The following is a 26839-nucleotide window of genomic DNA, read 5'->3' as shown; positions in this document are numbered from 1 at the left end:
AGCAGCCCTCAGAGCATCTGCTCTATGGGATGGGGAGGGGTTCGTCAGCTGGGGCTGCTCAGGGGGGAACCAGGAGCTCCTCCTGAACAGGAACACTCCGTACGCCGAGGCTCCAGCCCCTTTAAAACAGCTCCAGGTATGTGCAGGGATGGGTGGGAGATCCAAAGCTATTTCACACTGAAGTCTGACAGCATCTGGGAAAAGGGCTGGACTTTTAAAAGCAGGAAAAACTCATTGGTATGGATTTTATCTTCCTGATTGTTTCTCATCAGAGTCCTCACAATGCAGCAGGCAGAGGTGATGCTGCAGGAAATCAGTCTGTATCCCAGTTGGGTTGTGACTGACCATAAACGCAGCCATCCTTTGCCATGGAAACAGATCGAGCTTGACAAGGGGAAAATCTGTGCTGAGGATTTATAGGTCAGTGCGCTGAACACTGCTGAGCTTGGGGAGGCTCCGCACAGCGAGGAACTCAGCCTGGGTGATGCAGCATAAGGTGCAGGAGGCTGCGGCTGAATGGAAAATCTCAGCCACCATGTGCCTACATCAGCTTTGCCCCCAGGACTCAGACCCCAAAGCCAGTTTATCATGAAGTATAACCCTGGAGGCTTTAACTTAACCACCCACCTCTGCACCTGAACAGAAAGATGAAGCCTGATACCAGTTTAAGCTGTTTCCTCCCATTCCAGCCTGGAAGGAAAGGGCTGCCAAGCAGAAATTGCAGAATCTGTTGGTTCAGTGGCCATTGCCCCACTGTTCGCCAGAGGTGCAGGGCGTTACAAGGCTGTGGTGTCGCCTGCTCCAGAGTCCTTCACAGCAAGGAAGTGGCGCAGGGAGGCTGAGGGACTGCTGGGATGTGGGTACGGACGGGAGGCTGCACAGCATGGAGCAAATCAGCTCCAGGCACTTAAGGAAATGCCCAACTGCAAATTAGGCAGGCAGCTCTACGCTGGCCCACGCCTTGACTTGCCCTCAAGCTGCAAATGGAATCTGCAAAGAGCTGGGAATCGCATGTCCAGGCTCCCTCAAGTCACTGCTTTAAGCTTCTGCCTCCTCCTTTCTCCTCTCTGCCTTTATCTGTAAGACCTGGATGTGTAAATGTCAGAAAGTGGTAAAGAAAGGCACAAAGCAAGAGGAGGGGAAGAAAAAGCTCAGGAGGAGGCACACAGAACCCATGTGTGAATGCCTGGCAGCCCTTCCTACCTGCAGCTCTGGCAGACAGGGTTCTGCTTTAATTGAAATCCTGCCAAGGGAGCTCGATGGGGAGAATTCCCAGCTAAAGCTTTGTTGCCTGGCACCTCCCACCCCTCTGCAGCCCCTCAGCACTCAGACCGTCAGGCAGCCAGCGTACCTCCGGGATGTGATGGCTGAGGCAGTAGCGCCGGTTGCAGTGCAGGCAGAGCTGCCCCAGGGTTGTGACGCTGACTTTGCAACGGGGGAAGCCACAGGTGTTGTCAGCTTTGACAGCAGCAGAGATCAGAGCGTCGATATCTTCCTCTGCCATGCTCCCTGCTGTGCTCTTCAGCGCTGGCTTTCCTGGGGAGAAGATAAGGGAAGAGATGAAGAGATCCAGCCGTTGATTCACCTTCCTGGGAAAGGGTCCCCAGTGTTTTTCTTTTGACTTAAGGAACAGGCCTCCAGGCACCCAACCCCTATCTTCCCGAGGGACTAGAGATGCCGCTCCTGCCAGCTCTGCAGTGACAAGCATGAGAGCTTTCCTAGAGCCACCTCCCATGTTTCACACGCACAGACAAATCTCAAGGCCTGGATGCAAAAGCACAGGGATTAAATAGCTGCATCCACTCAAGCACGACCATTAACAGTGTTGGTTACAAAGATCGAGCCCTACCTTTGGCTTCGCTTTTGTCTTTTTTCCTGCCGCTGCCCTGAGGGCCCAGCGCCTTCCTTGCTGCCTCCTGCCTGGCCTTCTCCCTCTGAACTCTCTCCAGGTGCAGCGATTTCAGGTCCACTTTCTCTGGGCTGCTGTTGCTTCCTCCTGGCTCGGCAGGAACAGGAGCTTCCCTGCCGGGATTCTGCGGCTGAGGAGGGGAGCACTGCTCGCTGTGGGGAGAAGCTGGAGGGAGCACAGGCTCGGCAGGTTCCTTCCTGCGAACGATGAGGTAGCGGTTCCTCCCTTCACCGGTGCTCACGTGCTGCAGCCCCAACTCCTCCGCCATGAGGTGAACCAGCATCCGATCATGGGAATTGAGGGATGGGGGGAAATCCAACTGCGGCTCGCTGCTCTCCAGGAAGGCCACCAGCATGGCCTTGAATCTCTTGGCACCGTCCTTTGTCCCTGTGCTGTCTCTCCCAGATTCGCTCGTGTTGGGGGACAAATGTGCTTCTGTTTTTGGACGCGTAGCTTTGGGCACCACCGCTTTGGGTTTCCTCCCAGGAGGCGGCTGTGCTTTGGACTCAGACGCTGCAGGGAGCTTCAGGCCCCACTGCCGCTCGCCGCGTCCCTCCTGAGCGTAGTTTTCAGGGGCGATGTTGTCAAGGTACTCGAAGGCCGTGCGCACCTCCCCGTGCTGGCCGAAATAATCCACCAGGCGTTTCAGGAAGGCTTGGTTGCTGACGGTGCGGGTGTCGCAGATGACAGCCACATGGCGCCGGGCACGGGTCACCGCTACATTTATCCGACGGTCTTCTGCAAGGAAGCCCACCTCGCCTGTAAGAAAGAAATCGAGGGGCACAGGGTGAGGAATAGGGGTTAACAGGGCTGAGTGCTGAGTCCTGCACTTGGGCCACAACAAATCCTGCTCCTCTAATCCACCAAGAGGGTTTCTAGATTGGTAATGCCTGCAGAGGGACAGGCACTAGCGGTGAAGGTCCTTGGCGTCCCCTGAAGTGGGAAATGCAGCTGCAAAAACGATATGGATTTCTCCTGAGGGTCTTGGAGGGCATTAACAACACTTCTTGTGCCCCATGCAGACCAGAGCCATGCCCACACACCAGGGGAAGTTGCCTGGTGCCCCCAGGAAAACGAGTGATCCCTGCTCTGGAGCTGAGCTTTGGCATCCAGGGAAGAGGGCTGGGGCTGCACGCCTTCGTGGAGGAGACACCAGCTCCTGCTGCACAGTGAGGTGAGTCACTCATGAATGAGGACTATTCTTAGTGCTGTCCCCCACCTCCGTTCTCCCCTCAACACTGCTTCTCTTCCTCTGGGCTTTCTTAAAAAAGATGAAAGCCTCCTTCCGTGCATCCTTTCCCCTTTTTTGCCTTCCAGCCCTCCCAGTGCACACCCAGTGCCTCAGTGTCTGCAGCCAAGGCAGCACGGTGAGGGCTGGGTCACTGGGTGTGAAAGGGGGTCCCTGGGTGTGAAAGAGTCTCGCCCTCCCGTCCACTCGAGCCAGCTGCCACAAACCCTCCAGGCTTATGGCTCCATCGAAGGAGCCGCACAGCTCTAGGGCAGCAGCTTTTTTCCAGCTCTTGACTTTCACTGCAGCTGCTGATCGGGAAGAATTCAATTTTCCGCTCTAGATTTTGCTCCCAACAGAAGCATTTTCCATGTGTGGCTTGTGCTGCCAGCTCCCGCTTGCGTTCTTTGGGGAAGTGACCCAAACCAGGCTCCAAAGCCAAGGAAGAAGCTGGAATTTTCAGCTTTTTGCTCAGCACCCCTGTGAACGTGGCGCTAATGTAACGTATGCCATTCTTAAGACCTTAAACTCAATAAATTGAGGACTTAGAAGCCAAGAAACCTTGAAACCAAGCAGCTCTGGCCTCCTTTTTCCCTGCTGCCCAGCACAGGAGCCTCCTCTGCTACCAAGACAGCAAATACATTCACTAAAAGAAGAGGCTGAAAAGGAAGGTTCTTGCCAGTAAATTCACCCAGAGCAAAGCGCTGGAGACTGCAATGAAACCATGGCACCTGGCAACGTGACAAGAGGCTGTGGAGCAATCACACCGTCCCTGTTTCTCTCCCATTCCCCATGCAGTAACGCCCCCTCCCGCAGCCAGCACTCACCTTTCCTGTTGGACCTCACAAACGACAGGATCACCGCCTCCTTCTCTCTTCCTTGGAAGCCATCAACAGATTTAATTTCCAGCTCTGGGTACCGGTGGCAGAGGTGCTCTCGTAGCATGTCCACCTAAAAAACATGCGACAGGTATGTTCTAAAGAGCAGGGCGAGGTGAAAAGCATTAAAATGGCTCTGTTTTAGTAAAGTCTCTTCCTCTCAAACCCACAAGGATGGGCGCTCACATCTCCTGACTGTCAAACACCGACTGCTGAGGCTGGAAGTGGAAAATACCCAGCTAAACATCTCTTCAAGTTGCTTAAATGTGGAGAGAAGATGGCCACAGACACTGATGACACAGTTTGGCTCAGTTCTGGAGTCCTCCACTCAGGAAGGACATAGATCTGCAGAGCGAGGCCAGAGGAGGCCACAGAGATGATCCAAGGGCTGGAGCACCTCCCATATGAGGCAGGCTGAGAGAGATGGGGTTAAGCACGGAGAAGAGAAGGCTGCGGGGAGACCTTAGAGCAGCTTCCAGGCCTGAAAGGGGCTCCAAGAAAGCTGGGGAGGGGCTCTGGATCAAGGAGAGCAAGGACAGGATGAGGGGAATGGTTTTGAGCTGAAAGAGGGTAGATTAAGACGAGATCTCAGGCAGAAATGTTCTCCTGTGAGGGTGGGGAGGCCCTGGCCCAGGCTGCCCAGAGCAGTGGTGGCTGCCCCGTCCCTGGAGGTGTCCAAGGCCAGGTTGGATGGGGCTTGGAGCCCCTGATCCAGTGGGAGGTGTCCTTGCCCATGGCAGGGGGTGGAACTTGGAGGTCCCTTCCAACCCAAACCTTTCCACGATTCTATGAATCCACTTCTATGCAAACGCTCTGTGTGCACATGGGGAGCGAACAGTGATGCCAGGAGGGAGTCATCTCACCTGGAGGTTGTAAGGGGTGACAACAGCAATGTCACGTGCCTTCACACCAGCGTCTACCAAGGCCTGGATGTGCAAACCAGCGAGCTGCACCTCCCCTAAGGCAGAAAGGAGACAGGGTGGTAAGGGGCCAGGCTGGCAGGCAGAAGCCAGAGCTGCCAGCTTGGACACACTGCAGCATCCATCACCTGGATCCTCCGCTGGTCCATGGCACAGAGAAATGTCTCTGCAAGGGACCAAGGCAGCCAGCATGGCCACACGTAAGCTGCACTCCATCACGGTGGCCCTGTGGCCACTCCACCCTGGCTTGGAGTCCTCTGAGCTTGAGGATTTTGAGAGGAAATGATGTCTCAAAGAAGCAAAGCTCCCTGGGGACCCTGCCTCCCCCCCACCAGCTCTGGAGGGGAACATTCTGGCCTGGAGCAGTGTCCAAGCCCACGGGAGGCTGAGGACCTTCAACAACCATTTTCTGAATGCCAGTACCTGGATTCCCCTTCGACCGTTCATCTTCCACTTCCAGCTCGAACAGGCCACAGCCGTCAGTGTCTATAAGCAACAAGGGAATTGTGGTTTCTTCTGTAGCGGTGACACCCACCAGGTCCCTGCACAAGGGATTCGGGAAATGGCCAGTTAACCACGCTGGAATGGGATGGGCAGTTGTGCTGTTCCTTACTCCTCCCAACAACACTGCAAGGACAGAGGGATAACCAGTGGGATATTGTTTCAGAGGGACAAGGCTATGGACCACCAGTGGTGTACTGCAAGGTGAAACCACAGGAAGATTGGCTCTGGAGGTGACAGAAATGGAGACCTGAGCTTTCTACTCCACCAGGCTTTGATCCCCTTTACAACTGTAGTGATCCTGCTGAGGAACTCAACACGTAGAGCACTAGGTAAGCAGAGCCCTTCATAGAATCAATAGAACATCCTGAGTTGGAAGGGACCCACAGGGATCATCAAGTCCATCTCCTGTCCCTGCACAGGACACCCCAACATTCACACCACGCAGCTGAGGGCATTGGCCAAACTTCTGGAAGATTGTCAGGCTTGGCGCTGTGACTGCTTCTTTGGGAGCTGTTCCTGTGCTCCACCGCCCTCTGGGGTCCTTGGGCTTCCTGGGTTCAAGGCTGGGACAGCAGCCACAGCCAATGGCACAGGGGAGTTTGCAACACCAGAAAGTCATGGCTGAAGAGCTACTATCACTCCACACCATGGGATTCCATTTAAATGCTCTCCCGAAGGAAGAGCGGAGGTCCTGGAGATGCTGGCAGGGCCAGCCAGCAGGGCCTTCTCAGCAGCTTCCAGCAAGACAAGGGCACAGCATGTGGGTGTCGTGTCTTGCTTAAATGCTCTCAAAGAGGAAGACATGTGGACCCAGAGAGGTGTGGCAGCCACGCTCCGGTTTGCACGGAGTTGAGGGGGAGAGGCACCTCGAGTATCAGCTGAGACTTGACAGGAGCGCTGGTGGGCAAGAGAAGAAAGTGCAGCACAAGGAACCACAGAGGCATTGGGTTTTCACAGCGTTCCTACATCTAAAGCTGCTGTGTTCAAAAATCAGTATTAATGAACCATACTCTCACCCCCAAAGGAAGCTGCCAGCTCGATTCACAGCCCAGGAAGAGGACGGGCAATGCGGGGCAGGAAGGAAAGCCTGGAGATGGCAGGAGAGCTCCAAAACAAGTCCTTCCCAGTACTCCCAGCACTGCATGTCTGCTCCTCTGTATTTGTACGCCACCAATGCCCTGGGCTCCAGACGTTACTCACTCTGTTGACAACAAAAGTCTCCTCTCTCGACTGGAACTCATTTTTCTCCTGTCTGAAGCCATCGCTGTTGTAACGCACGGCTGGGAAGGAATGGAGATCGATGCAGCTATGGCGGAGAGCCAAAGCCACTGCAGAGGAGCCCAGGATGCACCTCCCCTGCTTCTATTACAAATCAGCACCCAAAGGAAGAGCCCTTCCCTGGCTTCGCCCACCTCAGCCCAGTGACTGGATCCAGGCACAAGGTACATTCCCCATTTTCAAAGCAACCAACTTTACTTTCCACGATCTCCTCCAGAATGAGACCACCTCCAGCTCTGTGTTAGTGTTTCTTTCCCTCGGGAGGGTACGCCAGGCTTATCTCTTTGCAACATCAAACCTCATGGGCTTTCCATCTCCTTTATACCTGCTCCCCTTACTGTCCTACCTCTGTCTGCACCTCTGCAGACAAAAGGCTTTGAGCAAAAGCCAAGTTCTCCATGAGGATAATCCCAATTCTGTCTGCTCGCAGTGGCTTGGAAAGCCCTTCCAGCACCTCTCGGTGCCAGGAAAACTCTCAAACCTGGGAATGCCACTTCAGAGGAGTCATTATCTGTAACAGTCTTAGAGGTGAGAGAAGAGTTCCTACTCTTCTAAACCAGCGAGATTGCAGTGAACTGGCTGTTACCTCAGAGAAATGCTGTCCCGTGTGCTGGGGGAAAATAAACCAGCTCAGCAGAGGAACAAAGCTGCCTCTTCAACTTCTCAATTTAATGGTTTCAAACCATTTTGCCCAGGGCTCGTCGCTGATATTTTCAATTTGCAAGTTAAATGGAAAGAATAAAAAGCGTAGCAAGGAACAAGAACAATCAAGGAGAGGGTTTTGTATGGCCCCATCTTGAAATGAGATCTGCATGGCCGAAACGTTGCTGACTGAGTCCCGTCCACCTCAGCTGGGCTCCTCCTGGCACCCATGAACCAGCCCTGCCTCCTCTTACCCACAGAACCACACGTACAATTACCAGTGAGAATGGCTTTAAAATGGAAGGAGGAAGATCTAGATTACACTTCTAGGAAGAAATTCTTTACAATGAGGGTGAGGAGGCCTTGGCCCATGTTGCCCTGAGCAGTGGTGGCTGCCCCATCCCTGGAGGGGTTCAAGGGCTTGGAGCCCCTGATCCAGTGGGCGGTGTCCCTGTCCATGGCAGGAGGGGAGACTGGATGGGCTTGGAGGTCCCTTCCAACCCAAATTATTCTATGGTTCAGTCTATATCGGAATGGATCTATAAACCAAGACAAGAGCCAGATAACTTCCCTGCTGTGAACTGAGCCGATGCCTCGCTCACCCTGGAGCCGTAATAGAGAGCTGAAATCCCTGTGGTGGCTGCAGCTGAGGTAGAGGAGGGAGCTGGGCTGTCCCAAGTGCACAGCTGGCTCTGCCCAGCCTGGCAGCACTGCTCACAAGGAAGATTGGTTTGAACCAAGTATGATAAAACGGCCTCTCTGGCCCAAATTGGATTGTCTATGGAATGGAGAGATTGAAGGGAACCAGCAGTTTTTCCAAATCCTAAACATTTGCATTTAAAATTGTATTGTTTAAAATACAAGCGCATGGAGCTGGCAAGCGCTGCAAAGTTCCCTGCTTCTCCAAGTCCAGCAGAGAGAAGGATTGCTTCCCTCCCAGCCCCACGCTGCCTGCAGTTTCAGACAGCAGCAATTACTGACAGGCGCAGCGCTATGTTGGCAAACAACGGTCTGTGCCGGCATGCAGTGAGAGCAAAATGCCAGTCGCTTCCTCTGAATTCCCAGATTAAAATGAACAACTGCAGGCAAGGAAGAGATCCAACGCCATCAGACCTTCAACGGGAGCGCTCTGCAACTCCTGAAAGGAGGCTGTGGTGAGGTGGGTGCTGGGCTCTTCTCCCAGGTAACAAAGGACAGAATGAGAGGAAACAGCCTCAAGTTGTGCCAGAGGAGGTTTAGATTGGATATCAGGGGAAATTTCTTTACTGAAAGAGTGATGAAGCCCTGGCAGAGGCTGCCCAAGGCAGTGGTGGAGTCCCCATCCCTGGAGGGGTTCAAGAAGTGTGTGGCTGTGGCACTTGGGGACAGGGTTTAGCAGGCCTGGTGGAGTTGGGCTGATGGTTGGACTGGATGAGCTGAAAGGTCTTTTCCAACCTCAGTGATTCCATGATTCTATGAGCTAATGTTTCCTCAATGAAATAAAGGATGCATCAGAAATGCTACGGTGGGACCAGGAGGAACATGTAACTCCATCACAGGGAAGGCAGAAACCCTGCGTGCGATGGGGTGACAATGACCTCTCTGCTCCTATGCCAGCGTGGAGCAAGTCACTTACTTGAGCAAGTGCTGGGCTACCGAGGGGTGAGCAGTGAGCCGGCCACCGTACAGCTCCGAGGAAGCCCACTGCATGATGGCCTGGTGCATGCGGTACTGCACCGTCAGCATCTTCACCACCTTCTCGCCGTACTCTGCGATGAGACGCTCCATCAGGCTGAGCGAAAGGCCCTCGGCAGCCGCCCTGCACGGGAAAAGCAAGTCAGAAGTGGAGTCTCATGTCTGAGCCCAAGCACTGAGCTAAGGCTCAGCCTTAACCCTCTGTAGGCTAAAGCCTCAGCCAGCAGCTCCTCCCGACGGACACAGTCCGACAGCGCTGCTGCTGAGACTGAGCATGGCATCGATCCATGCTAATGGGGTTGGGCTGCAAGGCCATTGGAGCACCACAAGATCGGCTCTGGATCCTGCAAAGCCCCTGATGCTGGGACGGCGTTACCTCCCTGCTCTTCCTGCTCTGGCTCCCTTGGGCACTTGCGGGCAGTGGAAAGGGAGCAGAAGAAGGCTGCAGGGTAGGTAAATTCCACTCCAGGTTCCCCAATGGGAAAGACCCTCAGTGAGAGATCTCTGCCTTGCATGGAGATCTGATCAACCTGTACTGCTCAGAGCAGGGAGAAAGAATCATAGAATAGTTTGGGTTGGAAGGGACCTTAATGGTCATCTAGTTCCAACCCCCTGCCATGGGCAGGGACACCTCACACCAGATCATGCTGCCCAAGCCCCATCCAACCTGGCCTTGAACACCTCCAGGGATGGGGCATCCACAGCTTCCCTGGGCAACCTGGGCCAGGGCCTCACCACTCTCATAGTGAAGAAATTCTTGCTAATGTCTAGTCTAAATCTTCAGAAATGCCAGCTTCCCTTTCCCATGTCATGCAAACAGTGTCAGGCATCCCTGGCAGCACCGGTCACTTCTCCGGCCCAGATCTGCTCAGCATGGTTGGAATAAGATGAGCAAGGACACCCAAGATCTCTGCTTGGGGGAGCAGCTCCAGAACAAAACCCTCTTAGCCTGTAAGTTCATCCCGTCCCCATCCCTAGTCCCACTGCTCATAGCAAGCTCTTCTACTGCATCTGGCAGTGTCACAGCACTCACATAACTGCAAGCTCAGCAACAGCATCACAAAATCATTAAGGTTCAAAAAACTTCTCAGCTCATCCGGTACAGCTGTCAGCCCAGCCCCACCATGTCACCTAAACCATGTCCCTAAGTGCCACAGCCATACATCTTTGAACCACTCCAGGAGTGGTGACTCCACCATTACCCTGGGCAGCCTCTGCTAGGGCTTAACCACTCTGTCAGTAAAGAGATTTCTCCTGATACCCAATCTAACCCTACTCTGGCACAACTTGAGGCCATTTCCTCTTGTCCTATCACCTGTCACTTGGTTGAAGAGCCCAGCACCCACCTCACTACAACCTCCTTTCTGGGAGCTGCAGGGAGCGATGAGGTCTCCCCCCAGCCTCCTCTTCTCGAGGCTAAACTAACCCAGCTCCCTCTGCTGCTCCCAAAACCCCTGTTCTCCAGACCCTTCCCCAGATCCATCACCTTCTCCAGCACCACCTCTTCAGAGCCACCCAATGCATTTGCATCAGAGCTTGACCTCAGATCTTGAAACACTTGGTGCCAGCCCAGCCAGACCTAATGTTTCATGGAGCTGCTCATGCACTCTCACTGCTCCCTGCCTGCTCACCCCATACAAATGCGCTCGTGCTTTTCAGCCTTTATTGCCCATTAAGAAAACCAACACTCCAGCGCTTCTGGCAGTGCTTCCAGGCTTGTATCTGTGACATAAATTAATGGAGCTTCTGATGGAACAAGGTTTTCAGGAGCCACATCGCTTTCTCTTCGCTGTACAGAAAGGGTTTGTGAGACACACCACCTAACGGACGGCGCTGCCTGAGGAGGGATGAGAGTCGCTGTACCTTGATTTTGCATTTTGAGCATGTCAGACCATAAAGTGTTCTCCATTCTGCGCATCCAGCACATTGTACATAGAATCACAGAATCGTTTCCGTTGGAAAAAACTTTTAAGATCACAGAGTCCAACCATTGATCCAACCCTGCCAATTCTGCCACCAGACCATGTCCTGAAGTACAACATCTACTTGTCTTTTAAACCCCTCCAGGGATGGGCACTCAACCACTGCCCTGGGCAGCCTCCGCCAGTGCCTGAGAACCCTTCCAGTAAAGAAATTCCTCCCAATTTCCAACTTAAATCTCCCCTGGCGCATCTTGAAGCCATTTCCCTTGTCCTGTCACTGGCTATGATGCAGAAGAGCCCAGCACTCACCTCACTACAACCTCCTTTCAGGCAGTTGCAGGGAGCGATGAGGTGCAGAGCTGTTGTTCACGGTGCGGGGTTCTGATTGCCACCAGAACACAATGAACCAGCGCCGTGATGATGAAATGATAATAGGGAATAACTCGGGAAAATTCTTTCCATCAAGGCTAAGGGCACAGCACACATCCAGCTCCTGCCGTGGGAAGCAATACATTACACACGGCCTCGTTTGCTGTCCCGGCCCTGTAAACAGTAGGGCACTCGGTAAACAAGAGACTGCACATCCATTAGAGCTGTGGAAGAGTGCACCGAGGGTCAATCTCACTGAGAAGCCATGTCTCATCAGCTCTCCTTCTGCCACATCACAGCGTGCAGCGCACGGGGGGAAAAAGGGTCATAAACTCCAAATCGACACAACTACCAGACCTGGGAGACAGTGCAGCTTTTCGAAGGCTGGGGGAACATTAAGGCACATCAAACAACACACATGGGTGCCCAGGCTTGCAGAATGGATCCTGTGTATCACACAGCAGAGGTTTCCAGCTGTGCTGTGCATTTTGCTGCTGCCCTTGAACTGCAGAGACTTAACACGAAGCCTTTGCAGCTCCCCAGCCCCAGTGCTGCTGCTGGCATGGCTGGGCTGCCCTCACAGCGGCCCCTGTGCTCCCAGGCTTGGGCAACAGCTGGGTCGGGGGAAAGAGCCGTTTGCCAGCAGCGGCTGGGCTTTCGGTAGAGGAAAGGGAAAGAGCAGGATGGGGGAGGTCATTCCAGTTACCAGGAATTAGCTTTTCTCCCTCCAGGCTCACCGGTGAATGAGAAGGCACTGAGAGCCCAATCCTCCCCACTCTGCTCTGCCCTTGGGTGCACCAAAACGCCTTAATCAGAGATGGTTTGAGTTGGAAGGGACTTTACAGGTCATCCAGTCCACTCCAGCCCCGCACGAGCAGGAACATCTTTAACCAGGTCAGGTTGCTTCAAGCCCCATCCAATCTCAAGTGTTTCCAGAGATGGGGACTCCACTGCCTCCCTGGTCAACCTGTGGGACTCACCAAGTCAAAACGCTTCAGGTTCCCTCCACCAGCCATCTCCTCCTGCCAGGCTAATGAAAATGCAGGTCACACGTTGAGTTGCCCATCAGTGATGGGTCTCTCGGGGCCAGGTGAGCACCATGAGGCCTCAACCACCCTGACCAGCCTCACCTGGCCCCACACCCCCTGCCCACGGGTCCCATTTAACCTCAGCATTGCCCCTTTGGTCCTTCTCTGAGTTATGTCCTAGCTCTACCTCCTGGACGGAGGGATCTACAGACCTTGGATCAATATTGTAGGTCACTTGGATCTTGTCTCCAGCTCTATCTAGATGGATCCTGGACCCACGCAATGGCTTTGTTCCTGGCCCACCTCTGCACAGCCCACAGTGAGGCTGCGCAGAACCCCCGCCTCTGGATATTGGGGATTTTCATCAATCCTTGCAAATACAATGGAGGAGGGAAGGTTGGTTGTTCCATCTGCAGAGGTAACCAAAGAAAACCAAGACCTGATGCTCCTCAGTGACAAAGCAAAAGCAAATCTGTATGGATCTGACGGGCGAAGCAGCAAACTGCTGAGCATGAGGGACCAGCACGTGGATTTGGGATGTGGAGACGTCGAGACTGACAGCAAACAAACAAGATGGCAAAATATTTCTGCGCTTGGCCAAGGAATGAGTTGAGAGCAAGAGGTCTGGTAAGAACCTGCAGAGTGTAACAACAGACTAATAAATCACAGCCCTTATGTGGAGGGCAATTAATTAGGATGTCGGAGAAGGACAGAATGAGGACTAAAATGAAAAAAAGGAAAACAAATGTTCCTGTCAGGCAGCAGAAAGTGCCCTAAGATGCCCCTTGGGAATGGGCCAAAACCCAGCAGGAGGCTCCAAGGCGATATCTGTGAGCTTTAGAGCGAGAAGGGGACAGCAGCGACTAGCATTTGCCATCACGGGGAGGTCTTCCAGAAGTACCACATCCAACCCAGACAAGATGCAGGTGAATGTACTGTAAGGGGTGTGTGGAGATGCCCTCTACATCCTGACATAACTCCACGTATGTCGAAAAGCGGTCCTACCCCTGCTCTCCCTGATCAAGAACCACTCCACAGCTTTCCCAGAGCCCCTTTCAGTCCTGGAAGCTACTTTAAGGCCTCCCGCAGCCTTCCCTTCCTCAGGCTGAACAGCCCCAACTCTCCTAGCCTGGCCTTGGACGGGAGCTGCTCCAGCCCTCAGATTATCTCCGTGGCCTCCTCTGCACAGCTCCGTGTGCTCCCTGTGCTGAGGACTCCAGAGCTGGACACAGGCTCCAGGTGGGTCTCTCAGAGCGGAGCAGATGGGCAGGATCCCCTCCCTCCCTGCTGGTCCCACTGCTCCGGATGCAGCCCAGGACACGGGTGGTTTCTGGGCTGGGAGCACACATTGCCGGCTCCTGTTGAGTTTCTCCTCCCCCAGCGCCCCAAGCCCTTCTCCTCAGGGCTGATCCCAGTCCATTCTCTGCCCAGCCTGGGTTTGTGCTGGGATTGCTAAATGCTGACTCCATGGAGGAAAAAGCAGGTAAGAGGGCAGTTACACCAACCAGGGCCCCAGCTGAGCACAGGCTGTGCGGAAGCCTCGTTGTCCAATAGCACTTGCAGCATGGTCCTTCAAGGCATCCAAGTGTTCCTGCTGAACCGAGGCTTCCCACTTAAGCAGGGCTCCCTTCCCAGGCCATAGTGACAGCCCGTCCTTCTGCCAGCCCCATTCAGCCCTGCTGCTAACTTTAGACCCTTCCCTGAGGCCCCAAAAATAGGAGCCCACCCACTCCGGGTCTGCTGTCATCAATGGAGAAGGGGAAGGTGGGCGGAAGGGCTGGAGTCCTCAGCATGAATCATCCCTGGAAATAGCTTATCACTTCCATTAACCAAAGATGAGCTGGTGGTGATTTGGTGCCTTATTCAGAGCCCTGAAAATACCGGACAAAATGGAGGGAGAGGGAATTTGCCTTCGTGGTGCATCTCGCAACCTGTGGGGACTGCAGAAGCACAAAGTGATTCTCTCTCCATCTGCATTGTGCAGGGGACAGTGCCGCAGGGAGGGTGCTGGGTTGGGTTCAGTAAAGCAAACGCTTTCACTCGGCAGCAATTTAAAACAAGGCCACAATTTCTCTGGGCAACCTGGGCCACGGCCTCCCCACCCTCACAGCAAAACATTTATGCCTAAGAGTTCATCCCTATCTCCCCTCTTGCAGCTCAAAACAGTTCCTCCTTGTCCTACCTCTGCCCTCCCTGATTTAGACCCTCTTTTAGTCCTGGAAGCTGCTCTAAGGTCTCCCCACAGCCTTCCCTTCTCCATGCTGAACAACCCAAACTTTCTCAGCCTGGCCTCGGACAGGAGGTGCTCCAGCCCTCAGATCATCTTCACGGCCCCCTCCTATCTGCATTTCTGTAAAGTCTTTGACACGGTCCCCCACGACATCCCTCTCTCTAACCTGGAGAGAGATGGGTTTGAGAGATGGACTGTTGGGTGGACAAGGAACTGTTTGGATGGTTGTATTCAGAGAGTAGTGGTCAACAGCTCGATGTCCAGATGGAGACCTGCGACAAGTGGTGTCCCTCAGGGGTCTGTACAATTAATCTGCACTAATGACGTGTCTTGACACTTGAGGAAGTATTTGGCTGCAGAAACAACCCAGAGCTGTGACCTGCTCCTTACTTGTGCGAGATGATGGTGGGTGGAAGCTGCTTGTGGTCGCCGGCCAGGACGCACTTGGGCGCCCTCAGGAGCGGGATCCAGCAGCTGGCTTCCAGAGCCTGTGCGCACTCGTCTATCACCACGAGATCAAAGTGATTTTCAGGGAGCAGCTTCAGCGGGCCGTCCAAGGAAGCCCCTGGGTAAGGGAGAGGGTGCACAGCTTAGCAGGGAAGCATGAAAGAGCAAGCAACCTGTCTGTAAAACAAACCGCATGCTTTGATTGTGACTGAAGGAGAGAAATGATGTTTCTTTGCAGAGGTTTAGCAATTCAGCTCTGCAGTTCATGCCAAATGCACACACATTTATCTGGATACATCAGAATTGTTTTTGCCAATCTCTATTTGTCCTCTTTCGCGCTGGTATCTGGGCCCAAATGCTTCCAAGTATCCTTGAAAACAGCAGCAAAACCCAACATGTTTGGATCCCGCACCCAGAGCAGGAGCAGAGCAAAGGCACTGATCAACACCCACCTTCCTTCTGCTCTCTGCTGCAAACAGTGATTTCCACCACCAAAAGCGAAAGGATGATGGCTGGGAGATTTCCCTCACCTAGTGCAGTGAGAAGAGAGATCAGTGGAAACCCTGACTCCCGCTGCCCCAGGCTGGTCTGCTCCCTCACTCATGGAAGCAGGAGAAGGGAACGCATGGGAGGCTGTGATCAGACAGCTACTATGGCTTTCCATCAGATGTCCCTTTGCAGAAGCAGCCAAACACCCTCACACAGGTCCTGCTACAGCCCAGATGTGAACCAATACTGATCTGCACATCAGTCACAACGGTACTTCAGAGGCATCAGAAGTATCACTGCAACTCATAAGGAAAAGGATGCTCTTGTGTTATTGCCATAAAGCTCTGAGCACAGCTTCGAGCAGGAGGGATTTTGCTTCGCCCCCATAAATCCTGCTGCCTCTCCAGCCTTGCATCTGTTCACATGTCACCGTTTGCCAGCTGAGACACTGCGTTTTCCTTCAAAACAATTCCTTCCAGCCTATGTCAATCCTCTCTGCTAACATGAGGCAAAGAGTTTGAGCTTGGCCGATGTTGCCATGCTGAAGGGGGAAGGAAAAGCAATCAGTGGGAAGGGTTCCCTCTATCCAAACAGCCCACACTGACACGGCACGCAGCTGTGCAGGTGGTTTTATTCCCTTACAGCCTCGTAGTTTGACTTGAATTTATCGACCTCCCATTAACTGAAGGTCACCAGTTTCCCTGTGTTGCTAAAATACAGCTCTGTATGCTGAACCCAGCAACAGTGCTGTGCCCTGCAACAGGAACAATTCCCATCAAGCCACGCCGCTCCAGACAGATACCGGGATTGCTTAACTGCAGACAAAACAAAATCCAGCCCCATTGTTTGTCCACCACCTTTTGCTGAAGCAGAACTGCCCAGATCTCCGCACAGGCCTGCAAGCCCAGTGTCCTGGGGAAAACATATCCAATCAGCATGGAAACCCAGTTTTACTGGGAAATGTAAACCTCCTCCTGCCTTTTTAAGCAAAGTTAAAGGATGTGAGAGGACAACACCCAGCAAATAACTCACTGGAAGAACTACCAGAGAGGCGGTGGATGCCCCATCCCAGGAAACATCCAAGGTCGGGTTGGATGGGGCTCTGAGCAACCTGATCTGGTTGAAGATGTCCCTGCTCCTGCAGGGGTCTTGGACTGGATGACCTGTAAAGGTCCTTACAATCCAAACCATTCCATGATTCTGCATCTTTCCTTTACTTTAACCTCCATACCGGTAACTCACGAATGCCCACGAGGCTCTTTTCTATGACCTGAAATTGTTCATGTTTCCCTTCTACAAATAATCCCTGAGCAACTAAGTCTGAGGAGGATAAGTGAGCCCTGGAGGATCACACATCCGATCTAGAACAGCACTTCAGCATGTGGTAAACTTGAAGCCCTTCTGCTCCCCATCGATCACAGGGGAATTACTTTCCTTCTTGTCAATACGTGTCCGCACGCGCTGCCTGAAGAATACCCGGAGCTGTACCCTAAATCCCGTGTCGCTGACATCACTTGGTGACTCACAGACCCAACCAAACACAGGCAGAGACCAGGCTGTAGCAACATGTGCTGTATTCCATCAGTCATGGAAATCATCCAAGCAGGAAAGCGATCCCACGTGCCTGGCGAGATCAATAAGCAGATTGCACACCTCCAGTAGCGCTTGTTTTCTCACTGGAAGCTCAGCTCCTACTCCTACTGCGGGCTCAAACCAAAGGCTCTTCTAGACCCAGAGCTTTGCTAAACACCACCACCATGAACCAGAATGTAAGCAGGGAAAATCCCAAGGTGGAGGAGTTGGGAGAGGATGCACCAAGCTTGACTGAGCTCACAGGAGCTTGAAGCAGGAAGATCAGGTCTCCCTCCTAGCCTGGCAGGATGCTGCACTGCACACATATGGTTCGCCTGAGTCCTGTCAAGTCAGGTACAATCCCGCAATGAAAAAGATGGTCTCTCACCTGTATTCGTAGAGAGGACGACACTGGCATGGGTAAGGGCTGCAACCATGGCACTTTCTTCTCGTTCCCTTAGTTCCTTTCTCAGCACCTTAATCTCACTGAGATAATGGCTCCGCTCTCCCTTATCTTGAGCTTTTTTGGTCCTTGCCTATAAAACAGAAAAATCAAGAAAGAACAAAGTGTTTCCGGTCCCAGAGACATGTTTAGCTGCCCAGATAAGCAGAGAACATGGACACAGCATGGCTCCTCTATGCTCACCATGATTCATGACCATCAGCCCCATGATGAGCATTTGTGCTCGTCTTGTGCCTTTGCTGGGTGAGGAACCGGGACTTCCTATCTCGTTCTGCTTGGGGCACGCAGGGCTGTGGGGCCAAGTGACCTTGAAGCAGGAGGGGTGCCCAAGCCAGTTACACCGCATCCAGCCAAAGCAGCACCTCCACGTTCCTAAATAGGTGCCTCTGAGTTGCTGGGAACGATTCAGAGCGATATCGAAACAGGCTCAGGGCTTCTGCTAGCGACACCTATTAAACAGATCTAACACATCACATCACCACTGGTCGCCAGCGCTGCCACAACTGCAGAGCAGCAGCTGCGAGACACCAGCCAAGCTATCCCTTGCTGCAAGTCACCTTGAGGCGACCACCCGTGGTCCCAGATGAGAATCTGGATTGTTTCCTTGGAGGAAAGGCTGGTGGCTTGACAATGCTGAAGAGGGTGCAGAGAGAAGCTTTTATAAGCAGCCAAACCAATAAGACCTGCTAGGTCCTAGAATCATCCTCTGTATGGATGGATTTTCTAGTGTCAAACATGGTTCAGCCTTTTCTCCAGGAAAAGGGTCCTGCTGCTCTACTCAGTTCCCTGTTTTGGTTAAACTTGCAGGTACTTAATACTCGTGAGACCTCTACGCGTCTGCCAAGCATAGCCAAAATAGGCTCATTGGCTCAGAATTACAGGGGAAAGATCACAGACAGCTACAAGGATGATGGGATCACACAAGTGTCTTTTCCTTCACTTGGTCTAACAGGACAGGGTGGGCACCAGCCCCAGCGTTCTTTGAGCTGAAGGGACAAAGCAGATCAGCGTCTGCTTCCTCTCGGCAGGAAACAGAGGAAGATTAGACAGCAAAACTAAATGCCCCAGTTTCATGTCTGCTCTGCAAAAGAGATCTAATTAGTAAATTAATGACAGCAACTGCTCTTTGGTGTTGGCTGGTGACGTGAAGATCATAGAATCACAGAATTGTGGAATGGTTCGGGTTGAAAGGGACCTCAAAGGCAAACCAGCTCCATCCCCTGCCATGGGCAGGTACACCTCCCACTGGATCAGGGTGCCGAGATCCAAGATTCCAACTGAAACTCAGCTCTGAAACAGCTGTGGGAGGAGGGAGCCCATCCCAAGGTAACACAGCAACACTAGTCCTAAGGATACCGCACAGCACAAGCCTGGATGCCCCCCTGCTTCTCATTAGGGCTCCGTGGGTGCCAGCAGGCTCTAATTGTCCTCATCTGCCTCGTTTGGGCCCCCACCCACACACTCACTGGTTGGGAGCTGCATTTAAGGCCAGACCTTACACTATTCCTGAGCTATAGGGGTTGTATCTTAGGTCTGGCTTCCTTCTGGGCTGACTCTGGACCTGTGTGGTTGTCTGGGCTGCTGGCTGACCCTGCTCAACGCCACTGGACCCATACTGCCTTTCCTGCCCAGGTACTGGGGCCTGAGTCCTTGGAGCAAAGAGTATCTAGAACTTGATGTCCTGGGAAGCCTGGAGCCTGCACAGGTGAGGGAAGGAGACACAAAGGGGTAGAAACCACGTGAAGAGAGCATGAGTTTTTGGTTTTGTTACTGGCTCTTCTGTGGTTGGGAGTTAGTGCTGAAGGCAAAGAGTGAGAAGAGTCAAAATGTAGAGTGGTCAAAGGAAGAAATCATTACAGGGAGAGTATAGGACGTTGCAGGGGAGGAACTGAGTCAGGATGAAGGATGGGCCAGGACCTCAGAGGGGAACTCTCTGCAGAGAAAGAGCTGCTAACTAGTCAGGTGCACCTTTTGTGAAAGACCTGGTCGTGTGCAGCTCAGAGTATCACTGTGTGAGCAGAACTGCTGCAGTCTGTTAGCTCCTGGCTTTTGGTTGGCATTTCAGGGCAGAACAAGCCTTAGTGGGCAGTCCAGTCTCCATCTTCTGTCACTGTATACCCTTTGCTCAGGGAGGAAGGAGGTAGAGACGTTAGTGCTGAAGGCTCTGCTTTGTCCCTAATTTCCCTTCTGCCATGGAAAATCAGCAATGGAAAAAACCTCCTCCTGCTCTTACTCTTACATGACTTCTCCGCTAAGCGACTTCCCCAGCCACTCAGCAACAGAAACATTACATGATGTGTAACCATGTCTGGGAAAGCTGAAGCTGCTGCCATTGTGGCTCTGGATTAACATTTGCGGAGCTGAAAGCCACGAGTGGTCTGTGTCATTTGAAAAAGCGAATGCTCAGTGCCTCACAGAGAGAGGTGCTTGGGAGAGTATGACACAAGACATGCAAGGGTGTGAAGATGCCCTCCTGCATCTCTGATCAGAACAAGATCTCTCTTGAGAGCTGAGTGCATCTGCAAAAAGGCTCTGGACAACGCTGCCACCAGAAAGAGTGGCCATCTAATTAGCATCAAAGCCTCTCAATCTCAAGTAAGAGAGCTACTTTGTAAATTAAGTTTAGGAAAACTAGGTTATGAAAGGGGAAATTAAGGATGTGTTTTTGTAGTGCACTCTGCTTGCCACTTGAGGTGGCTGAGAGTGGGAGGGAGTGTCAGAACAGCCAGACAGCTCGTTAGGAAGTGAATTAATGACAGGAATGTTCCTCTGATGAAGAGGATTGCGTGAACAATGCCAGATAGAACCTGGAGAGTAGAGCACTGCAGCAAGAGTTACCATGACATGCCTCTAGCCACTGATTTTGGGGCAACCCAGAGCACTGGGATTGATCTAAGAACACTCAAGAAGTGGTGGTTGTTCCTTGGTTCTATGGACAAAGCAGTTTCACGGTCTAGTAGATTGGGAACTGCTTATCTGAAGCTGGCTCTCAGCAAACCCACACAGCTGTTGTAGGGACACGTACAAAGGCCTGGTCGATGTCCTTCCTGATATCTGCAACAATCTGTGCGTTGTCGCCCCGGGCCAAGACTGCGTCCAAGGAATGCTGTTGGATGGGCTCCAGCAGGCGAGCAGGGTGCCCGAGGCGCAGGATGCGGGCTTTGGAGCCAGCCAGTCTTTCCACCAGGTTATCCACCGCAATGTTGGAAGGGGCGCAACACAGGACCTGCGAAGGGAGAAACCACCCGCCTGTCACTGCAAAGGACAGCAAAACATGGGTGCAACACTGTCCAAGCAGGAAGACGTTCGGCAGAGAGGGAAACCACCACATCTAGTGGGAATAAACCACTGGCACCTCCACCAAAGGAAATTCTCCCCTTGCTTTAAGCAATAGTGCAGGGCCTTTGATAAGGAACAAACCTGAGCACTGGAGCTTCTGCTTCCACCCAATTTCAGCTGATGAAGCTCCCTGGTCCTTGCAAGCCAAGCCAGGTGCTGCAGCATAGCATGGCTGCTACTGAACCTGCTCCAGCTGTCAAAGCCTAGTGAGCTGGGAAAATAACCTGAGGTGATGGATGTGCTACTCACTTTCAGGCCTTGCTGCACAGCTTGCAAGATGATCTCCACCAACGTTGTGGTCTTCCCTGTGCCAGGTGGCCCGTGGACAATGGCGAGCTCCCTCTGTGCCAGTGAGAAGGCGACGGCGTCCCTCTGTGATGCATCCAGTGAGTTGTTGTAAAGCTTCAGAGGCTCTGGGGAGACAGCGTGAGATTTGCTGGGGCCTCAGCCTGAACCCAGGCACTTGCAGAGAAGCACAAACCCATGAACGCAAACCAGCAGTTCTCAGCAGCCAGCCCAAATTGAATGGATATGAGGATAATATTCCTGTGTGCCAATCTGGGCCTTTTTAGCTACGTGGGTGGTAAACCCAGGTGCTGTGCTTCCAAATCAAAAAGGCTCCCATCCTGCATCCATGTCCTTCCCCTCCTCTCTCCTGCTCTTCTGCAGAAGGAGCAGGCATTACACTGAGGTCAGCACAGGACCTAGGGTTGTTCCTGCCTTTGGGAAAGCCAGCAGGGTGAGGGAGGGGATTCTGCGCCTCTGCTCTGCGAGACCCCCACCTGGAGCCCTGCATTCGGTTTTGGAGTCCTCAGCACAGGGAGGACATGGAGCTGTTGGAGCAAGAGCAGAGGACGCTGCGGAGATGATTCAAGGGCTGGAGCAGCTCCTGTATGAGGCCAGGCTGACAGTTGGGGTTGTTCAGCCTGGAGAAGGCTGCGGGGAGACCTTAGAGCAGCTTCCAGGACTGAAAGGGGCTCCAAGAAAGCTGGGGAGGGGCTCTGGATCAAGGAGAGCACAGACAGGATGAGGGGAATGGTTTTGAGCTGAAAGAGGGGATATTGAGATGAGATCTGAGGCAGAAATGTTTTGCTGTTCAGGTGGGGAGGCCCTGGCCCAGGTTGCCCAGAGCAGTGGGGGCTGCCCCATCCCTGGAGGGGTTCAAGGCCAGGCTGGACGGGGCTCGGAGCCCCTGATCCAGTTTGAGGTGTCCCTGCCCATGGCAGAGGTGGGACTGGATGGGCTTTGAGGTCCCTTCCAACCCAAACCACCCTATTATTCAGTTGTGAATAGTGTGTCTGTATGAGGACTTTTTGGCATTAAAGACCCATTTACTGGCTACACCACCAGCCACGCAGCATCTCCTGAGTGTAGAGGGTGTTCTGGACTTGTTTTAAAGGTGAGCCAGCATATTTAGTTAAATCTTCAATAACAAGGGGGGAGGAAGCACTTGATCTTGCAATCAAATCACTCCCGTTGCAATTAAACCCCACACAGCACTAGTGAAAAGGCAACAGGAGAACCCCAGCATCCCTGAGCAGGGAATTGCAGTCCTGTCTGGCTCAACAGCAAAGGGGACGGCAGGGAGAGATAAAACAGGCAATAGAAATAATGAAAACTAAAATTAGCTTGGGCTTTAATGATCAGGAAGGGAAAATGGGAAAAGGAATACACAAATTGCATTAGGAGAGAATGGGTTTCAGTGCAGACTGAATTCTTCCAAGCTGCCTTTTGCCTCCCAGGTTTATCTAATTCAAACCCATTTTTATCCTTATCCCTCCCTAATCCTGCTTTTGAGCTCCTTGTTCGTTATGCAGTTAATTACAGCAGAGATGGTGACTCATTACACTGAGGTTTACTGAAAATATCATTCCCACAAAAGCTTACGTAACACGAACCTCCGGGCACTGTGGGTTTTATCTCTCTACCTTAGCACTAAGGGCTTGATGAAAACATGAAGGTTCCTTCTGGTTTCAGGCAGGTTAACTCGCACGCAGCTCCCACATAACCTCTGGTGCTGATTTCCACAACAAAATGAGGTGTCTGGGTTAAACTGTGTGTTCAGAAAGTGCTTGGTGAGGAAGAGACACGGGACTGGCTTTAAATTGGAAGGGGGAAGATTTAGATGAGACATTCAGAAGAAATTCTTCATGATGAGGGTGGGAAGGCCCTGGCCCAGATTGCCCACAGGCTGCCCCATCCCTGGAGGGGTTGGAGGCCAGGCTGGATGGGGCCTGGAGTCCTCTGATCCAGCAGGAGATGTCCCTGCCCATGGCAGGGGATGGGCTTTGAGGTCCCTTCCAACCCAAACCATTCCAGGATGCTATGACTGAATGTGGTTTTTGCTGTTAACCCACCTCATGTTTTACACATCGCGTTGGAGTCCATGTGCTGATGACTAAGAAAAGAGCAGGAAACATCCCATGGGCTGGGAGAAACAGCAGCCTGAAAACTGAAAAGCATTTCCCACAAGAAGAAACAGCCGGGCTGTGGGAGTCATTGATGCTTCCTTGCTCAAGGAATGAGGTGAGAAATGGGCTTCTCCTCATGCATGCACACCTGCTTCCCTCTTAATCACAGGCTGCCGAAAGCTGCTGGGTTGGCAGGCTGGGCGATGTGCCTCGCTGGGCAGCCAGCGCTGAAGAGGATGGAGCATCACGTTGGATGGGGCTCGGACCAACCTGATTTGGTGGAAGGTGTCCCTAACGCGGCAGAAGATTGAAACTGGATGGGCTTCAAAGTCCCTTCCAACCCAAACCATTCTGATTTGATGATTTTAAGGGATGCTGTGGCCTCTCTAAGCTCCTCTCTATCCACCACCTGGGCCCCAAAGGGGCTCACCTGGAGAAATGCAGTTTATCCACTCTGGGTGGCCCAAGTGTTCTTTATAACCATCAGACTTGTCCAGATGCTTCCAGAAGACTCTCCCTAGCCCAGCGGCACTGACCCTGCCTGCTGCTCTGCCCGAGGTTTTCCACCTTATCTCCTGAGACAGACCATGGAGAGGACAAATGCAAGTCTGCATCCTTGGGTCTAGCAGGGATGGGTCTCCCTAGTGTCATGTAATTCCTGATGCACAACTTGATTTAGGAGGTTAGCACTGAAAAAAAAAAAAAAAAAAATCACCTTAGCCACAAAGGCTGGTCCTCCAACAACACTGAATGGCCTCAAGTTGTGCCAGAGTAGGTTTAGATTGGATACTGGGAAAAACTTCCTTACTGACAGAGTGGTGTAGCCCAGGCAGAGGCTGCCCAGGGCAGTGGTGGAGTCCCCATCCCTGGAGGGATTCAAAACCATGTGGCCAAGGCACTTTAGGACATAGTTTAGTAGGCACAGTGGGCTTGGCCTGACAATTTGGCATGATGACCTTGGAGGTATTTTCTATCCTGAATGATTCTATTATCTAAGATTTTTGCAGATGACTTTTTCACATGCATTGGACATAAGCTGTGAAACCAAGGGAGTTCTGGTCGAAACCCTGATGGTTCCTGTCTATTGGTACAGCTTCTACTGGCACACTCTTGCCTCTAAACCAGGCTTTTTACTGCCTCCTTTCTCTTTTCAACCATCTTTCCACAGCATTAGGCGTAATTGGATACAAGCCGTGGCTTCTGCACTGCACACAAGCACATGTGAGCCAGCCAGTGCCTGGGCACGGAGACAAACCCCCCTCACTTCCTCTGGACCAGGACAAGCTGGCAGCGATTCCCACAGGATTCTGCCTGCAATAAGGTATTACCTTATCCCTGGACCAATAGGGAATGTGTCTATCCAGTGAGCAGAGCAATGCTGGCCTCTGCTGGCAAGCTGAGTTCGCCTTTTGGAAAGCCTGCACTCCCACTTGGTGCCTTTCTGGAGGCAGCGAAGTAGGGGTTGGAAGTGCTTTGTGGTGGGGAACAGCCCCATCCATAGCTGCAGACCCCATCTGCCCACTGGTGGCACCTCCGTGTGCTCCTTCCAACTGTTTCATGGGCTGCTCTTCCCAGAGCCTGTCCAGTGGTTGTGGAGATTTATTCTGATGAGAAGGTTGGTGCAGATTCATCTCGGGCTTCTTGGGGTCAAACCCTTGGACTTTTTGTTCCCTAATTACAGACAATCATCTTGCACAGAGCCCACTCCCCAAAATAGTACTTCAGGACACTGCACCCATTGCCACGGGGAGAGGATTCATCCCCCAGTAGAGAGCAGGATTTAAATAGAATCATGGAATGAGTTGGGTTGGAAAGGATCTTAAAGTCCCTCCCCAGCTTTCCTGGAGCCCCTTTCAGGACTGGAAGCTGCTCTAAGGTCTCCCCATAGCCTTCTCTTCTCCAGGCTGAACAACCCCAACTCTCTCAGCCTGCCTCATGCAGGAGGTGCTCCAGCCCTTCGATCATCTCTGTGGTGTCCTCTGGACCTGCACCAACAGCTCAGTTATCTGTTTTTCTACCCTTCTGTGTCAGAGCATCCAGCTTGGAAGCACTTGTCTGCAGACACCTGCCCCTCTGCAAGTTTCTGTACTGTTTGGAGAGACCAATCCCTGTGTCCCAAAGACACTGGGGGAATGGCACATGCACCATATGAAGTAAGAGATGGGATTTATCCGGCTGCTGCTGAGTGCCCTCGCCTTCAGCTTGGTTGAAGCTGGCAGCTCAAGGCACCCATTTAAAGCTGGTCATTATTTAATTCCTGGCTAGTGTAGCACCTTTCAAGGTGAGGGGAAAGGAGCTATAAATCGAGAAGGTGAATCATAGAATTGCTTGGTTGGAAAAGACCTTTGAGATAGAGTCCAACCATCCCTGTCCGTTACTGAACCAGATCCCTGAGCTTCTCGTCTGCCCAGCCTTTAAACCCCTCCAGGGCTGGAGATTCCACCTCTGTCCCGGGCAGCCTCTAACAGGGCCTGACAACCCTTTCCATGAAGGAATTTTCCCTAATGTACAATCTAAACCTCCTCTGGTGCAACTTGAGGCCATTTCCTCTCGTCCTATTGCTTCTTACTTGGGAGCAAAGCCCAGCACCCACCTCACCACAACCTCCTTTCCAGGAGCTGCAGAGAGTGATGAGGTCTCCCCTCAGCCTCCTCTTCTCAAGGCTGAGCAGCCCCAGGGCCCTCAGCCGCCTCTCATAAGGATTGTTCTGTAAATGGAAACCCTTTCTACCCTGCCAGAGCACTCTGCCGCTGTCTTGGATCGCATCTCCTCTGTCTGCTGTGGCTGAATGTTCTTGCTGATCCACAGTATTGGTGCTGGGGACTTGCTAAATTCATTTCTGTGCTCAGTTTAGCCCATCCACATGACTGAGGAAAAGGAATTTTTCCTCATCAGAGAATTTCCTCACTCTCCTCAGCAGAGCCTCATCATTGTGGCTCTGCTACTGCAAGGGGAAAAGCAGAGTTGAAGCTGCTACAAAAGCCCGTGCATTAACATTTAATGCTTTTATCTAATATTAAAAACCTGAGTGCAACAAGAGCCCCAGGAGAGCCGAAAGCCTGAGAGCTCTCACTCAAACTAAGCTCAGCGCTTAGAACTGCAGAGATAAGACTCGCAAGGACATAAATCCTTTGTCCTTGGTGTATCCTATCAGAAAGCTGGCCTGGAGGGTGGGGAATGGGAGTGTCTGGAAGAGAGGGACCACTGGGGGCAACCAAACAGTAGCCAAAAGCTGCAAGGAGCTGTGTTGAGAGGAGACCGAGCAGAGTCCTGGCCAACAAACAACCAGGATGGATGGTGCCACCCATGGAATAATTTCAAGGAGAGGAGAGACCTGAGTGCTCTCCATGGCTTGGATCAAGGCTGTCAGCCCGAGCCTGCCAGGCAGCTGGATCCCACTCTGCCTTTGTCCCCTGGTTTTTGCAGGGACAAAGGTTTTTGCAGCTGCTGTTTCCCTTCTGCAGAGGGCTGATATTCAACAGCTGCGCTAAGCCCTTGGATATTCTGCTGATCAGAGGCCCTGGTTTCCCCACAGC

General features: G+C 52.6%; 1 protein-coding gene across 1 annotated transcript in view; it reads right to left on the bottom strand.

Annotated features, from left to right (window-relative positions):
* Window positions 1-26839, bottom strand: part of IGHMBP2 (immunoglobulin mu DNA binding protein 2) — a 32106-nt gene that overhangs the window by 1331 nt on the left and 3936 nt on the right. The window contains exons 5-14 of the mRNA XM_054066786.1: window positions 21142-21305; window positions 20579-20779; window positions 17479-17626; window positions 14973-15147; window positions 8975-9157; window positions 5359-5477; window positions 4879-4973; window positions 3965-4088; window positions 1850-2668; window positions 1352-1536 (exon numbers count right to left, since the gene is read on the bottom strand). Coding sequence (XP_053922761.1) covers window positions 1352-1536; window positions 1850-2668; window positions 3965-4088; window positions 4879-4973; window positions 5359-5477; window positions 8975-9157; window positions 14973-15147; window positions 17479-17626; window positions 20579-20779; window positions 21142-21305 — 2213 coding nt within the window. The remainder of the gene's footprint in view (window positions 1-1351; window positions 1537-1849; window positions 2669-3964; window positions 4089-4878; window positions 4974-5358; window positions 5478-8974; window positions 9158-14972; window positions 15148-17478; window positions 17627-20578; window positions 20780-21141; window positions 21306-26839) is intronic.

The sequence above is a fragment of the Cuculus canorus genome, chromosome 5, assembly GCF_017976375.1.
Source record: "Cuculus canorus isolate bCucCan1 chromosome 5, bCucCan1.pri, whole genome shotgun sequence".
NCBI classification, from domain to species: Eukaryota; Metazoa; Chordata; class Aves; order Cuculiformes; family Cuculidae; genus Cuculus; species Cuculus canorus.
Note: the sequence above shows the minus strand (reverse complement) of the source record. Positions and strands in the feature narration are given on the sequence as shown.